Here is a 14,931-nt window from a genome sequence, read left to right on the forward strand (position 1 = left end):
CTGGAGCCTGCTTTGGATTCTCCCTCTCTGCTCCTCCCCTACTCACGCTCTGTCTGTCAAAAAATAAATAGCAGACTCAGTTTTGAGGCCAGCAGGTGTCTGCTGCCTGGGAAAAGGATGGGAAGGCTGCCACTCACCTGGCCCCTTCATCTCCCCATCCAAATCCCAGGCTGCTCAGCCAGTGGTGCTGCTTCTCTCCAGGGTTTCAGTTTTAACTGGCTATTTGCAGAGCCCCCTCTGGTGGCAAAGGTGCACCACTACACCCTTCGCAAGGTACCACTATTTTTGGAGTTGTACGTCATTTTGACACACACACACACACTCTTATATGGAATCCTCGGGGTAGCCCAATGGGTTCAGTATTATTATCACCACTTTACAGAATATGACACGGACACTCAGAGAGGTTAAATCCCTTCTCAGTGTCATGCGGTAAAGACAGACCAGACTTTAACCAACACTTTCTGTGTCTTTTCTCAGTGACTATCTCCACATCTAGACCTCCTGTCTACACTGTCTACAACAGTTTTCAAACTCAGTTCCCTTTTCCTCCTCAGGCCACCACTTCCCTTTGTGCAGCCATCTGGCCCAGATCTCAGCCTGTGTCCCAGGAGTGGCCTCTGTGCACAGGTGATGGGTTACGTTCCGTGACTGGAGGTACAGGCCCTGGGTCAGCACGGAGTTCTTTTCTCTGCAGTGACACTTCCTCAGTCTTTGTGCTCTCTTCACTCTGCATTCCAGGAGAACTTTCTGTTTTTTAGTAAATCAGTCAAGAGTAACATATATACAGAAGAGCGCACAAATTATAAGTGCACAGCTAATGAATCACGACACAGTGAAGACATCCATGTAAACTCCCTTCTGATAAAAAAATCAGAATATTACCAAACCCCGTGTACTCAGTTACCCCCACCATGTAACTGTTATCTCGGCCTCTAATACTGTAGATTAGCAAAGCCTGGTTTTGAACTTCTTAGTGGGATCATGCAAAATGTTCCTGTGTGTGTCTGGAGTCTTTCTTTCAATTTAGACCATACATGCTGTTGCATGTAGCAGGAGTTTGCTGGTTTTCATTACTATATACAGTTGAATACTATATTATTTCATGATACCAATGTAGCACAATTTATCTATACACTCTGCTGTTGATGTACATGATGTCATTTCCAGAATTTGGCTATTATGAACATTACCAAATACATGTCTTTTATGCATATAAGGATATAGCTCTGTAGAGTATATGCCCAGAAGTGAATGGCCGGATTACAGAGAAGGCATGCACTCAGTTTTACTAGATACCGCCACCCAAAAGTGGGCGTATCAGTTGATACCCCTCCAACTGCATACGTGGCCAGTGGCTCCCCATCCTGACCAAAGCTTAGTATTGCTAATCTTTCTAACTTCAGCCATTCTGGTAGGTGCATAGTAGCATTTCACTGTGGTTTTAATTTGCATTTCTCTGTTGGTTAATGAGATTGAGCATCTGTCATTAGCATCCATATGTAAATTGGCCATTTGAATATTCACTTTTGTGAAGTGCCTGTTCCTGTCTATTGCCCATTCTTATTGGATTGTCTGCCTTTTTCTTAGATTTGTAGGATTTCTTTATATATTCTGCCATACTTTGTTAGTTTTAGGTACTGCAAATATCTTCTTTCACTCTGGCTTGCCTCTTAGTGCTCCTTGTGGTGTCTTTTTGTGAGCAGAATTGCTTATATCTAGTGTACTCTAGTTTGTCAGTCTTTTCCTTTATGGTTACTTCTGTGTCTCATCAAATAAGCTGCCATGCTATGGAAACTTGTGCAGGTCACTTGACCTTTTCTGAATTTGGCAAAAAAAGAGTTGGCTCAGATATTCCATGAAAACTGGCTTACAGGGGCGCCTGGGTGGCTCAGTCGGTTAAGCCTCTGACTTCGGCTCAGGTCAGATCTCACGTTCGTGGGTTCGAGCCCTGCGTCAGGCTCTGTGCTGACAGCTAGCTCAGAGCCTGGAGCCTGCTTCCGGTTCTGTGTCTCCTTCTCTCTCTGTCCCTCCCCCTCTCATGCTCTGTCTCTCTCTGTATCAAAAATAAATAAAACATTAAAAATTATTAAAAAAAAGAAAACTGTCTTACAGATATTTTGAATTTTACACATCAGTAAACTTTTCTTTTTTTTTTAGAGAGGGTGCAAGTGAGAGAGGGGCAGAGAGAGAAAAATCCCAGGAGGGGCAGAGATTGAGAGAGAGAGAGAGAGAGAGAGAGAGAGAGAGAGAGAGGCAGAGCTCACCAGAAGTGGAGCATGAGCTCACCCAAATCGGGGTGTGTGCTTACCTGATGTGGGGCTCGAAATCAGGAACCATGATATCATGACCTGAGCTGAGGCCAGATGCTTAACAATTGAGCTACCCAGGCACTCCGTAAACTTGTTTTTTAAAGGAGAAGATCTGACAAAAGTTTGCCAACTCTTTATGTTGGCAAATAATAGTGTTTGTGGGAAAAACACCCTTCCATTTTGCCTCACTATTGCTTTGTAAGAGAAAGGGCATTTGAACGTCAGCATCACTAGACTGTACTTGTTTTACTGCAGAGCAGTAAAAGTATTGACCCTGACTGGCATGTGACCTGTGACTGTGACCTGTACGACCCCTCAGGTGCCTGCTTCTAGCACCAATATTTCAGTTTCATGAATTTCATCCTGGCCTTCCCTTTACTCTCCATTTCTAGCTCCTTGATTCTTGGACCAAAGCTCAAATTTTGGTACTCCTTAACTCCCTCAGATATGTATGTTTTGAGCTTTGTGTTTCTATCTGTGGAGTCAAAGACCATCTCAGTTTGGCCAAGTAAAGACTAATTACTGTTATTGGTATTTACATTTATCCTTGAAGCCATGCCCAGCGTGGAGCCCAATGTGGGGCTTGAACTCATTACCCTGAGATCATGACCTCAGCTGAGGGGCACCTGGGTGGCTCAGTTGGTTAAGCATCAGACTCTTGATTTTAGTTCAGGTCATGATCTTGCGGTTTCTGAGATTGGGCTACTCCACAGTGATCAACAGGGATCCTGCTTGGAATTCTGTCTCTGTCTCTGTCTCTGTCTCTCTGCCCCTCCCCCCTTCTCAAAATAAAATAAACATTAGAAAAAGAAAAGACCTAAGTCCCTATTGAACTTGTGCCCATTTTAGTCTGTCCTCTTTCCTCCACAACACACACATTCGTTCATTCAACAGTGGGTTGTTGAGTGCCTACGCTATTGCCAGGCACTCTTCTAGGTCCTGGGAGAGAAAGTGACGAAGGCAAACTTTTTATCTTCGTGGAATTTATATGGTAGATTTATGTTTTTCACAAACTCTATACAGATCAGTTGCAACCAGTTGTGAGAACCATTTTGCAAAAGGATATTTAAGAACAAAGGGTGTCTGGGGTAGCTGGGTGAGTCAGTTGGTTGGGCATCCAACTTTGCCTCAGGTCATGATCTCACAGGTTGGGGGTTTGAGCCCCATGTCACGCCCTGTGCTACAGCTCAGAGCCTGGAGCCCGCTTTGGATTCTGTGTCTCCCTCTCTCTCTGCTCCTCCCCAACTCTACTCTGTCTCTCTCTCAAAAATAAATAAACATTAAAAAAAGAAAAAAGGAACAAAGGGTGTCTGAGTCTATTCAGGCTCCTATACCAAAATAACATATGCTTGGTAATTTATAAGCAACAGAATTTTTATTTCTTACAGTTCTGGAGGCTGGAAGTCCAAGATGAGGGTGCCAGCATGGTTGGGTGAGGGCTCATTTCTCGGTTCACAGGCAGCTCCTTCTTGCCATGTCTTCACATGATGGAAGGGACTAAGGGTCTCTCTTGAATCTTTTTTATAAGACACCAATTCTAGAGGTGCCTGGGCCTCCTACCCTGTGTTAAGCATGGAGCCTGCTTGGGATTCTCTCTCTTTCTCTGCCCCTCTCCCACTTGTGTGCACACGCACTCTCTCTCTCTCTAAATAAATAAATAAACTTAAAAAAAAATAAGACACCAGTTGCATTTAAGAGGGTTTCACTATCATGACTTAAATATTTCCCGAAGGCCACACCCCTGACATCAAGGTCTTTGGGAGATGGGATTTCAACAGATGGAGTTTGCAGGGATACAAACATTCAGACCAAAAAAGGTGGCGGGGGGGGGGGGGGCGGATTCACACTGTACCAGGTGAAAGAAGCTGTATGCAAAAATTTTGTCAACTTCTGGGGCGCCTGGGTGGCTCAGCTGGTTGGGCCTCCGACTTCGGCTCAGGTCAGATCCCACGTTCGTGGGTTCGAGCCCCGCGTCAGGCTCTGTGCTGACAGCTAGCTCAGAGCTTCGAGCCTGCTTCTGGTTCTGTGTCTCCTTCTCTCTCTGCCCCTCCCCTTCTCATGCTCTGTCTCTCTCTGTATCAAAAATAAATAAAACATTAAAAAAATTTTTTTTTAAATTTTGTCAACTTCTGGTTCATTTGGAAGATTGACTTTTTGAAGTGTCTTTGTCAGTGGGAGCTAAAAATTGTTTGTAAAATGAATGTCTTAAAGCCTAATCAGAAAAAACTCAGCAGGGAGGCACCAGCCTGGCTCAGTTGGTAGTGTGCAACCCTTTTTTTTTTTTTTAAGTTTTAAAAATGTTTTTTATTTATTTTTGAGAGACAGAGAGAGACAGCGCGAGCAGGGTTGGGTCAGAGAGAGAGGGAGACACAGAATCCCAAGCAGGCTCCAGGCTCTGAGCTAGCTGTCAGCACAGAGCTGGATGCATGGCTGGAACCCACCAACCGTGAGATCATGACCTGAGCTGAAGCCGGACGCTCAACCAACTGAGCCACCCAGGTGCCCCTAGAGTGTGTAACTCTTAATCTCAGGGTCCTGAGTCTAAGCCCCATGTTGGGTGTGAGTCTACTTTAAGAAAACAACAACAAAATAACCTCACCAGGATCCAGTTGTAGTTTGACAAAATCAGGTTTGTTGATTTGAAGTAGGGGAACAAATTCCGGAGGAATCTTTAAATCCTGCACCCCAAGACAAGGGAGGAAAGTATCTTTTTAAGGTCTGGGTTTCAAATAAAAGATTTTGGGGAGGGTCGCAGGGGCGTGGAAATCAACCCAGGATTGGTTGCCGGTTCTGACCTGGGATTAGAAGAGACTAAGGAGAGGGGACTGAGTGCTGCCAGGAGGGAAGGTGGTTTAGCAACTGGGGATCCCAGTACTAAATACGTAATTGGATTTCGAGCATCACCGGCTGCTTTATTTTTTGTCGTTTGGGGACAAAAGATTTTCACTCTTCCAGGTTTGGCCAGGTTTTGACTCTTTCAAATAAATTTGTTTCCACGCCTTACTTTTGAAATTAGATGTTTAAAAAACTTATATAAACACGTTTGTTTTTTAACCTACAAAAGAATTCTAGTTCTATAAGGCCCACTCCAGAGGCTGAGAACGTGACCCTGGAGTAGAAGCCCCGGGGACTCCTAGCTACCAACCCTCTCCGAGTGGTTCAGGGATTCTGAGCCCCCAGGCACCGTAAAACCGGATGTTGACTGTCTCGCCATAGTAACAGACACAACCCCGGAAGTTACCTCAGAGAAAGAGGAAGTGAAGCAGTCCGCGGGTCCACGTGGGTCCTGCGCGTGTTTCCCGGGCCCTGGTAGCCGGTGTTTGAGCTCGGTCCCGGCTTAGAAGACATGGGTCGCTCGGGGAAGTTGCCTTCCGGTGTCTCGGCCAAGTTGAAACGCTGGAAGAAAGGCCATAGTAGCGACAGCAACCCTGCCATCTGCCGCCACCGCCAGGCCGCCCGCAGCCGCTTCTTCAGTCGGCCCTCAGGTAGGGTGTCCAGACCCCGGCGCGCTGGCGGCGGCGTTTTAACGGGCCTGGGCCTCATGGCCTCTCAGGAGGCTCCGGGGTCCAGGTTTTGAACCTTTCTTCTAGAACGTCGGATGCGTAGCCTGCAGTAAAGGCCCACCCTCCCTATTAGATGCGAAAACTGAGTCTTTAGTAGGGAAATGGCTGGCCCAGGGTACCGCGGGTTTCAGAGTTGGGATTCGGCTATAGTTAACTTTGGGTGGCTCTTTACAAAGGGCTTCCACCTGCATTTACTTCCCAAGCCCATGCGTGTTGCCCCCAACGCCCGCCCCGGTCGACTCCCATCGGCATAAGACACGGAAGCAAAAACTTACCTGCAGGGTTCCGTCTCTGGGTTTGCTGAGTTCTAGGCGTTTGGGGGGCTGAAAAGGCAGGCCATGTTCAGAATCAGCCTCTCGAATTGGGTGCCTGGACTCTGCTAGTTTTTGTCGTATGAGTGGCTCCTGGCCAAAAGGACGTTCGGCTAGAGGTGGGGGCCTCACCGGTGCCCCCTATTTTCAGGAAAAAGCGACCTGACAGTTGATGCGGTGAAGTTGCATAATGAGCTGCAGTCAGGGTCCCTGCGGCTGGGCAAAAGCGACGCCCCCGAGACGGCCATGGAAGAAGAGGTGGCCCCGGCGCCTACGGAGAAGTCCTCTGCCACCTTCCTGAGCGGCCTCTCCGACTGCACAAATGTCACCTTCAGCAAAGTGCAACGCTTCTGGGAGTCCAACTCGGCTGCCCACAAGGAGGTCAGGAGGAGGGTGGGGAGGAGGAGTCAGACTCTATTTCTTCCAGGGCTGGCTGCCTGCTGCCGGTGACAGCTGGTATTGTGGGATGATGTGTCATCTCTCCTACCCTGTGTGGTTCCCTACTCGCTAGCTCACCTAGGGCAGGCTCCACTTTCTGCTTTCTTCTAACAACTCCCCTACTTAAGTGTACAGTCCTTCAGAGTAGAAATATTTTCCAAATGTTTATCTTGTCAGCTAACACAGGACATTTTACATGGAATGGTTTCAAGAAACATTTGTTGGGGTGCCTGGGTGGCTCAGTCGGTTAAGCTCCAGCTTCCGCTCAGGTCATGATCTCATGGTTCGTGGGCTCGAGCCCCGCATCAGGCTCTGTGCTGACACCTAGCTCAGAGCCTGAAACCTGCTTCAGATTCTGTGTCTCCCTCTCTCTCTGACCCTCGCCTCTCTCTCGCAAAAATAAATAAAACATTAAAAAAATTAAAAAAAGGAAACATTTGTTGAGTAAATTAACACTGAATAACAATGGAGAGAAAATGTTTTCTCTAATGAGAACTACGTTTTATTTGTATTTTTTAGTTGATACTTTTAAGTTATACATATTTATGTTCATTATTTAAGTTGAAAGATGTCAAAACTATAAGTGATACCAAAGTGAAGAGAGTAGGGGCGCCTGGGTGGCTCAGGCGGTTGAGCATCCGACCTCCGCTCAGGTCACGATCTCACGGTTCATGGGTTCGAGCCCCACATCGGGCTCTGTGCTGACACCTAGCTCAGAGCCTGGAGCCTGCTTCAGATTCTGTGTCTCCCTCTCTCTCTGATCCTCCCCTGCTCACACTGTCTCTCTCTGTCTCTCAAAAATAAGTTAAAAAAATTTTTTTTAATTTACCTTTAAAAGAAAAACAAAGTGAAGAGAGTAGAATAAAAAGTGAAAGTGGGGCATCTGGGTGGCTCAGTGGGTTGAGTGTCTGTCTTCAGCTCAGGTCATGGTCTCACAGTTCGTGGGTTCGAGCCCCGTGTCGGGCTCTGTGCTGACAGCTAGCTCAGAGCCTGGAGCCTGTCTTCAGGCTCTGTATCTCCCTCTCTTTTTGCCCCTCCCCTACTCATGATGTGTCTCTCTGTCTCACAAAAATAAATAAATTTTTTAAAAACTTTTTTTAATTTTACAAAATTAAAAAAAAAGAAAAAGTAAAAGTTGTTCTCCCTACTTAACTCGTTTTTGGTAGTTACTGTTGATGGGTCTTCATGTATCTACCTGGCCTGCACTGTGCAACAACATGTTTGTAAAGTTTTTAGTAGCCATGGTAAAAGAAAGTAAAAAGAAGAAAATGAAATTAATCTTTATATATATATAAAGTATTATCATTTCAATATATAACCAATATAAAATGAAATGATTAGGGCTACCTGGGTGGCTCAGTAGGTTAAGCATCTGACTCGATTTTGGCTTGGGTCGTCATGATCTTGTAATTTGAGCCTACCATCAAACCTCCCCCTCCCCTCCCTTTCTCCCTCCCCTTCCCCTCCTTCAGCCGCTCCACTACTCACACACATCTCTCTCAAAAATAAATAAGCATTAAAAAAAATAGAGATGATTTGCATTCTTTTTTTTTTAATGTTTTATTTATTTTTGATACAGAGAGAGACAGAGCATCAGAGGGGGAGGGGCAGAGAGAGAAGGAGACACAGAACTGGAAGCAGGCTCCAGGCTCCGAGCTAGCTGTCAGCACAGAGCCTGACGCGGGGCTCGAACCCATGAACATGAGATCTGACCTGAGCCGAAGTCGGAGGCTTAACCGACTGAGCCACCCAGGTGCCCCTGCATTCTTTTTATTGTATTAAGTCTTCAAAACCTAGAGTATTTGTTACCTTACATCTCCATTTGGATGCTAAATCTTCTTTGGAAGTACTTGATTTGGTCCTAAAATTTACAATCACAAAAGTAGGTTCCTATTTCCAAGTTCTAAATCTGTGTTTTCATAAAACTTACAATCGCAAAAGTAGATCCATGTATCTAAGTTGTTTTAAGTCTGTGTTTTCCAACAACTAAAATATTTATTTTGAAATTTAATTTATTAAAATATTTAAGATTAAAGATTCAGTTCTTCAGCCACACTAGCCATGTTTCAAGTGCTCTTGAAACCCTCTTGTGAACATTACTGTTCTAGACGTTTTTTGTGTGTTTTTCACTCACATTTTGTTAGGTTTACAGATCATATTTTATTTTTATTATTATTATTGAAGGTTTTATTTATTTTTGAGAGAGCGAGAGAGACAGAGAGAGCACAAGCCAGGGAGGTGCAAAGAAGAGCAGGAGATAGAGGATCAGAAGCAGGTTCCACACTGACAGCAGAGAGTCCGATGCGGGCTTGACCTCTCAAACCACAAGACCATGACATGAGCCAAAGTCAGATGCCCAACCAGCTGAGCCACCTGGGCGCCCCCCAGATTATGTGTTATATGCAGTGTTCTGCAGCTCTTCCCCCCACTGAACAACGTAGAGTTACTCCTCGTCCTTTTCGGTAGTCGTGTAGTATTTCAATCTGTCCTACTTAGCATGTAGTAATAGTGCTTTATCAGCCCTCTGTTGATGCTGTGGTATCGTTCGTTTGTTGCTGCAGTGAACACACTTGGACATAAATGTTTGCAGTTGCGTGCAGGTATTCCTGTAAGAGACAGTCCTAGAGGTGGAATTTTGGCAAACATGTCTGAGTCTGCCTATTGGCTAGGCCTCGTGGCGTGCACCCCTGGCTCCAAATGCAGTTCAGCTTGTCTATCTGTAGGCTTTGTCAGGAGAATACTTTGTGCAGGAACAAGGAAAAATGGCCAGTGCTGGGATGGGCTCAGATCTTAATAGATGTCATAGGTGCCTTCTCCCCACCCCCGTGCAGATCTGTGCTGTTCTGGCTGCTGTCACCGAGGTGATTCGCTCCCAGGGAGGGAAGGAGACAGAGACTGAGTACTTTGCTGCACTGGTGAGTGAGTGTGACATGGGAGCGGGTGTTCAGAACAGCAGGTGATCCCAGCTGTAGAGAGAAGAAGGGTGCTCCTGGCGGGGTGGAGCTGGGGCAGGACATCCTTGAATAGAGGAAGGTGATTCACAGGCTGGTTCAGTCAGAAGGGCATGTGACTCTTGATCTCCAGGTCATGAGTTCCAGCCCCACTTTGGACCAAGAGATTAACCAAACCAACCAACCAACCAAACAAACAAAACACACCAAAACTGCTGTCATTCTCAGGTGGCTTGATAAGGCTGATGCTATGTGCCACACTGTCATTCTAGAACAAGAATCTACCGCTCTGGTTGTTGTTGGTAAAGTGTGGCCAGGGGTGGGGCAGGGTTGGGGAGCCAAGACCCTTTTGTGGGGTTCACTAGGCTATCAAAATTATTCCCATACCAGTACTAGAACATGATTTGCCTTATCATCTCATTCTTTCATGAGTGTACTGTGGAGTTTTCCAGAAGTTACGGCATGTCTGATGGTATTATTTTTGACAGCAAATTGTGGTCATGCATGTTTGTATTTTAAAATGTTCTTAGTTTTAATTTTTAAAATATAAGTTTCAGTAATATAACCTATGTAAACAAAACTTCTTTAGGTGATTCTCCAAAAATGTTAAGCGTGTAAAAGTTTGAGAGCCACTGCTGGATCAGGAGTTGGCAAACTGCGGCCCATGGGGACAACCTGAACCATGGCCTGTGTCTGGACAGCCTTAGAGCTGAGAATGGTTTTTATATTTCTAAAGGTTGTTCAACAAACACAGAAGAATACACAGCAGAGACCATATCTCACCTGCAAAGCCCAAAATATTTATTATCTGGCCCTTTATAGACAAAGCCTTCCAACTCCTGCTTTAGAAAAATGAAATAAATTAGATAGCAATATATGGTTTCTATCATGTGCCAGGCATGTTGTGATTTACATGTATTAATTTGGTGAAACCCCACAATTTTTATCTCTCTTTTACAAGAGAGGACATTGAATAACAGAAAGGTTCTGTTGCTAGCCTAAACCACATACTGGCATGGCCGGGATTTGAACCTCTGAGGCCAGTGCTCTTGGTCATAACCATTCTGCTGGGCACATGGTGTCCCCAGCCCCGTTTGCCCAGGTTACACCTCTCCCATTTGCACCCTGTGGTCTGGCCTGCAGATGACGACAATGGAGGCAGTGGAGTCCCCCGAGTCTCTGGCGGCCGTTGCTTACCTGCTGAACCTTGTCCTGAAGCGGTGAGTCCTGGCCCTGGTCCGAACCCCAGGTCTGTTTCGGAGAAAGGGGTACAGGCAGGAGGAACAGGATCAGGGAATTGTTAAAAAGAACAAGAGGCTCAGTTGGTTAAGTGTCTGAGTCTTGGTTTCGGCTCAGGTTACGCTCTCATGGTTTGTGGGATCGAGCCCCACGTCGGGCTCTCCGCTAGGCATAGAGCCTACTTAAGAGTCTCTCTCCCTCTCTCTCTGTCCCTCTCTTGCTTGTGCACGTGCGCGCGCTCTCTCTCTCACTCACTTTCCGGAAAAAAAAAAAAAGAACAAGATCCTTAAGTATCAGGTGGCATTATGATGAGGCGCCCAGGGTGGCTCAGGATGTTGTGTACAGAGTGTGAGCGCTGGTGCCTAGGAAGGGGGTGGCCCTGCTGCAGTGAGTAGGGCCAGGGCATGGGCTGGGCTGCTGGCACCAGGATACCTGGAGGCCTGCAGTTAGGGGGGAGGTGGGGAGAGGATTGAGGCGAGCTAGTAAGGGCCACCTTGTGGGTAGCAGAGGACGGGTGGTGAAGAGGGTGAGGAGGCGCGGAGCTCCGTGCCGTGGCATGCACGCTGAACTGCTGTCAGGAAGGGCAGGCCCCTGTCCTGATTCCCGCTCACTTGCTGAGTAACTGGGCCAGCACTGCCTACTTCTGTCTAGCCTCCTCCCTCAGACCCGGGCTGGGGCTGCGCCAGCTGCTCTAGGAGGCCCCTTGGGGTTCTGAGCATGTCTCTTCTCTCCCCACAGCGTGCCCAGCCCCGTGCTCATTAAGAAGTTTTCTGATACCTCCAAAGCCTTCATGGACATCATGTCCGCTCAGGCCAGCAGCGGCTCCACGTCTGCCCTCCGATGGGTTAGTGTCTGGGTCTGCTTCCCCCCTGCCATCTTCCCGAGCCCCACAGATCACAGATTTGGCTGAAGCTTGGATCCTTCCTAGGTGGGGGATGGGGGGAGGATATAGGCACTGTGTAGACCTCAGATGGATCCCTGCACGATTTTCTGGAACTGGTGAAAACCTGGGCTCTTGTCCCACCTGGCTGAAGCCAATGAAGCTGAGAGACTCTGACTCTCTTCTCAAGGTCCTCTCCTGCCTGGCCACCCTTCTGCGGAAACAGGACTTAGAAGCCTGGAGCTACCCCGTGACCCTGCAGGTGTACCATGGGCTGCTGAGCTTCACCGTGCACACCAAGCCCAAGGTGAGGCTGCTTGGCCCCCAGAACATGGAGGAGGGGTACTCTAGGAAGTGCTCCGGGGATGTCTGTTGAAGTGGGCTTGGGGAGGTTGCCCTGGGGACTGGGCTCTTGCCCAGACAATCTATTTTATGCCTCTCACGCCTTACTTGCTTAGCTCTGGAGCGTGAGGGGCAGCTCTTCAGCCTATAGGAGGCATGGTTGCCGCCTGGCTCTCCTGAGTCTCCGCTGCCTCACTGGTCAGTACCAAGCTTAGCTGCAGGGGCAGGAAGCAGCAGAGTGGATATCCAACCTCCGTTGGATGCTGGATTCACTGCTTGTGTGTGACCTTGGGCAGCTCCTTACCCGTCCAAGCCTCGGGTTCCTAGCTGTAAAGTAGGGATAGTAATACCATCCTTGCTGCAAGGGTGCGTGGAGACTCCAGTGTCCCTCACAGGCCGGCACGGCTCCTGGCTTACAGCAGGCACACAGGAAATGGTGGTCAGCCACTCCCCTTCCTCCTGAAATGTAGGGCAGGGAGTACATAACGGAGGCAGCAGTCAGTGGACACTCAGTGTGCTCAGCACTCAGTCCCAGGGAGGCGCACACCTCTTTCTCTGTGCATGGTGGCCTTGCCCTCACCCTCCTCAGGCCTCTGCTGCAATGTCACTTCACTGGAGTGACACTTTCCTGACCGATATATAAAAACTAACAACCCTTGCTGTATTGTCTGCAAAGTACTTTTACCTGCTGGTATGTGTATGTTTGTTTTCTGCCTCCCAAGTACACTGTGAATTGTTTGTTCTGGTCACGGCTAGACCGCCAGCTCTGAGCACAGTGCCTGGCTTGGCGCACACCTTGTATTGCTGGGTGACCAGCTGAAGGAGCAAATCCCTACAGGAAAGGTGAGGACACTGAAGCTCAGAGATGAAGCATTTGGCTTGCTCAGGGCCGTTTGATGACTCAGGGAGAGCAGGGATTGGAACGAGGTTTGTCTCATTCCCCAGCTCAGGAGTCTGCACACAGGAAGGCCTGGGTACAGCATCGGCCACGTAGCAGGCATGCCACTGATGCTTGTCGGTTGGTTGTGACAAGCACTGAGGCTGCTGGTTGGATGCTGACCTGGCTCCAGCCCCAGCGCCCCTTTCCTTGCCCCTCAGATCCGGAAAGCTGCCCAGCATGGAGTGTGCTCGATCCTCAAGGGCAGTGAGTTCATGTTTGGTGAAAAAGCCCCTGCCCATCATCCTGCTGCCATTTCCACGGCCAAGTTCTGCATCCAGGAGATTGAGAAGTCCGGAGGTGGGAACCAGGTTGACGGCAGGGCGGATGGGGCTGAAGCCAGCCTGGGAGGACGGGGCTCCCTACAGAGAGTGGGCTGGAGGCTCAGCGCCCTCTTGTCTGCCAGGCTCCAAGGAGGCCACCACCACGCTGCACATGCTGACGCTGCTGAAGGACCTGCTGCCCTGCTTCCCAGAAGGCCTGGTGAAGAGCTGCAGTGAGACTCTACTCAGGGTCATGACCTTGAGCCACGTGGTGAGCTCAGCCCAGGAGCCAGAGGAGCATGTCTGGGTTGGGGGCTCAGCTTCAGACCCAGGCCCATGGTGCTGATGCTTGGGAACTTGCTGCCAGAGCAGGGCCTAGGGTCTCCCCATCCCAACTCTGCTCTTACCTCCAACCAAGAACACCGGCCATCCTGGTATTGGGTGGACCAGGTGCTCTTTAGGGTACAGGTCCCATTGGGAGCTGGCCTTGGGGATCAGGTCAGGGGAAGGGAGAGCCATGGCGGGGCAGGTAAGTTGCCAGCCCTCTCCCAGCTTGAGCTCTGTTTCAGTCACAATCGTGGTTCTTTTTTCTTTCTTTTGCTTGTTTACTCACAGATCTGTATAATGTCTTTAAAGACACAGACAATGATCCCCTGCATTTCTGTCGTGCTGGCAGAATTCTCTTAATTGTTATGTACCCTCTGGTAGTGTTTGTTTGCGTGCATGTTTTAAGTGTGCATCATACAAGTCGCATGATCATTGTTTAAAAGGAAAATCCCACACAGAACAACTTGCTGTGTATCCTTCCAGCCATTTTTTTGGATAAACCAACATAGATAAAAAAGTGAAGATACAGTTATAGTGTGCACACCACTTATAGTTTGCTTTTTTAGCCTATTATGTTAAAAATATTTTGTTCATGTTTCTCTGCCTTTGCTTATATCATTTCAGAATTTTCAGTGGCTGCCAAGCCTTCCTAAAGTGACAGCCCTCTGAGTGTGCGGGTGTGGGGGGCATGCTTGAGGTCAGGGCCCTGGGTCTCCCTCCAGCCAGCTTCTAGAGTAGGAGATTGAGGAGCCCAGGGCAGCTGTGGGCTCTGCGGTTCCCCACTAAGCATGCGTGTCTTCTCCAGTTAGTGACAGCCTGTGCCATGCAGGCCTTTCACAGCCTCTTCCACGCCAAGCCCAGCCTGGCCACCCTGTCAGCAGAGCTCAACGCCCAGATCATCACGGTGAGGCCTGGTGGGAAGGGGGAGGCCAGTGCTGTGGTGGGGGGAGGGGGGGACGTGTTACTTACCTACAGAGTGAGGTGGAGAGGGCTGGATGGGCTGCCCAGAGAGGAGGCCAGGAGGCCAGGAGGCAGGCATCCAGGAGACTGGCCGCCGGAGTCACATCAGTGTCCACAGAGCTGGGGGCCCTGAGCCTTCACTTACTTAGGAAACTGTTTCAGCATGGTGTCGTGGTATAACGTACACCTTGAGCAGAGGCTCTCAAATTTAGGGATCCCTGGATGGATTTGAGGAAGTGGGTCATAAACACCCCCCAAGTTTATTTGCAAAATGTGCGTGTGTGTGCCCGTGTGTACTTTTCCAGAGAAGGGCTCTGTGGCTTTTGTGAGAACTAAAAGGTTGTGTGACACAAGTTTAACTGAACTGCTTCTAGAGAGTTTGATCTCATAGGAGCAGAACTATAATGG

The 14,931-nt window shown here is 48.3% G+C and overlaps 1 protein-coding gene and 1 long non-coding RNA gene across 5 annotated transcripts in view; one reads left to right on the forward strand and one right to left on the reverse strand.

The window, feature by feature from the left end:
• Positions 1 to 512: 512 nt before the first annotated feature.
• Positions 513 to 6,555, reverse strand: LOC115284794. Of its 4 annotated transcripts, none has more exons than XR_003905340.1 (3): positions 6,151 to 6,555; positions 5,554 to 5,708; positions 513 to 730 (listed from the first exon to the last, which is right to left on the reverse strand). It is a non-coding gene; the product is annotated as an uncharacterized LOC115284794 (long non-coding RNA). The 4 variants fall into 4 exon arrangements; XR_003905341.1 differs by having other exon boundaries at positions 513 to 750; XR_003905339.1 differs by lacking the exon at positions 513 to 730 and adding an exon at positions 4,347 to 4,385.
• LOC115284793 (RRP12-like protein) overlaps positions 5,572 to 14,931 on the forward strand; it is a 30,461-nt gene continuing 21,101 nt past the window's right edge. Inside the window, exons 1-9 of the mRNA XM_029931274.1 lie at positions 5,572 to 5,797; positions 6,338 to 6,567; positions 9,456 to 9,539; positions 10,719 to 10,795; positions 11,553 to 11,658; positions 11,885 to 12,001; positions 13,135 to 13,273; positions 13,380 to 13,507; positions 14,369 to 14,467. Coding sequence (XP_029787134.1) covers positions 5,659 to 5,797; positions 6,338 to 6,567; positions 9,456 to 9,539; positions 10,719 to 10,795; positions 11,553 to 11,658; positions 11,885 to 12,001; positions 13,135 to 13,273; positions 13,380 to 13,507; positions 14,369 to 14,467 — 1,119 coding nt within the window. The 5' untranslated portion in view covers positions 5,572 to 5,658. The remainder of the gene's footprint in view (positions 5,798 to 6,337; positions 6,568 to 9,455; positions 9,540 to 10,718; positions 10,796 to 11,552; positions 11,659 to 11,884; positions 12,002 to 13,134; positions 13,274 to 13,379; positions 13,508 to 14,368; positions 14,468 to 14,931) is intronic.

Source organism: Suricata suricatta, unplaced genomic scaffold (assembly GCF_006229205.1).
Source record: "Suricata suricatta isolate VVHF042 unplaced genomic scaffold, meerkat_22Aug2017_6uvM2_HiC HiC_scaffold_21, whole genome shotgun sequence".
In the NCBI taxonomy this organism is placed as follows: domain Eukaryota; kingdom Metazoa; phylum Chordata; class Mammalia; order Carnivora; family Herpestidae; genus Suricata; species Suricata suricatta.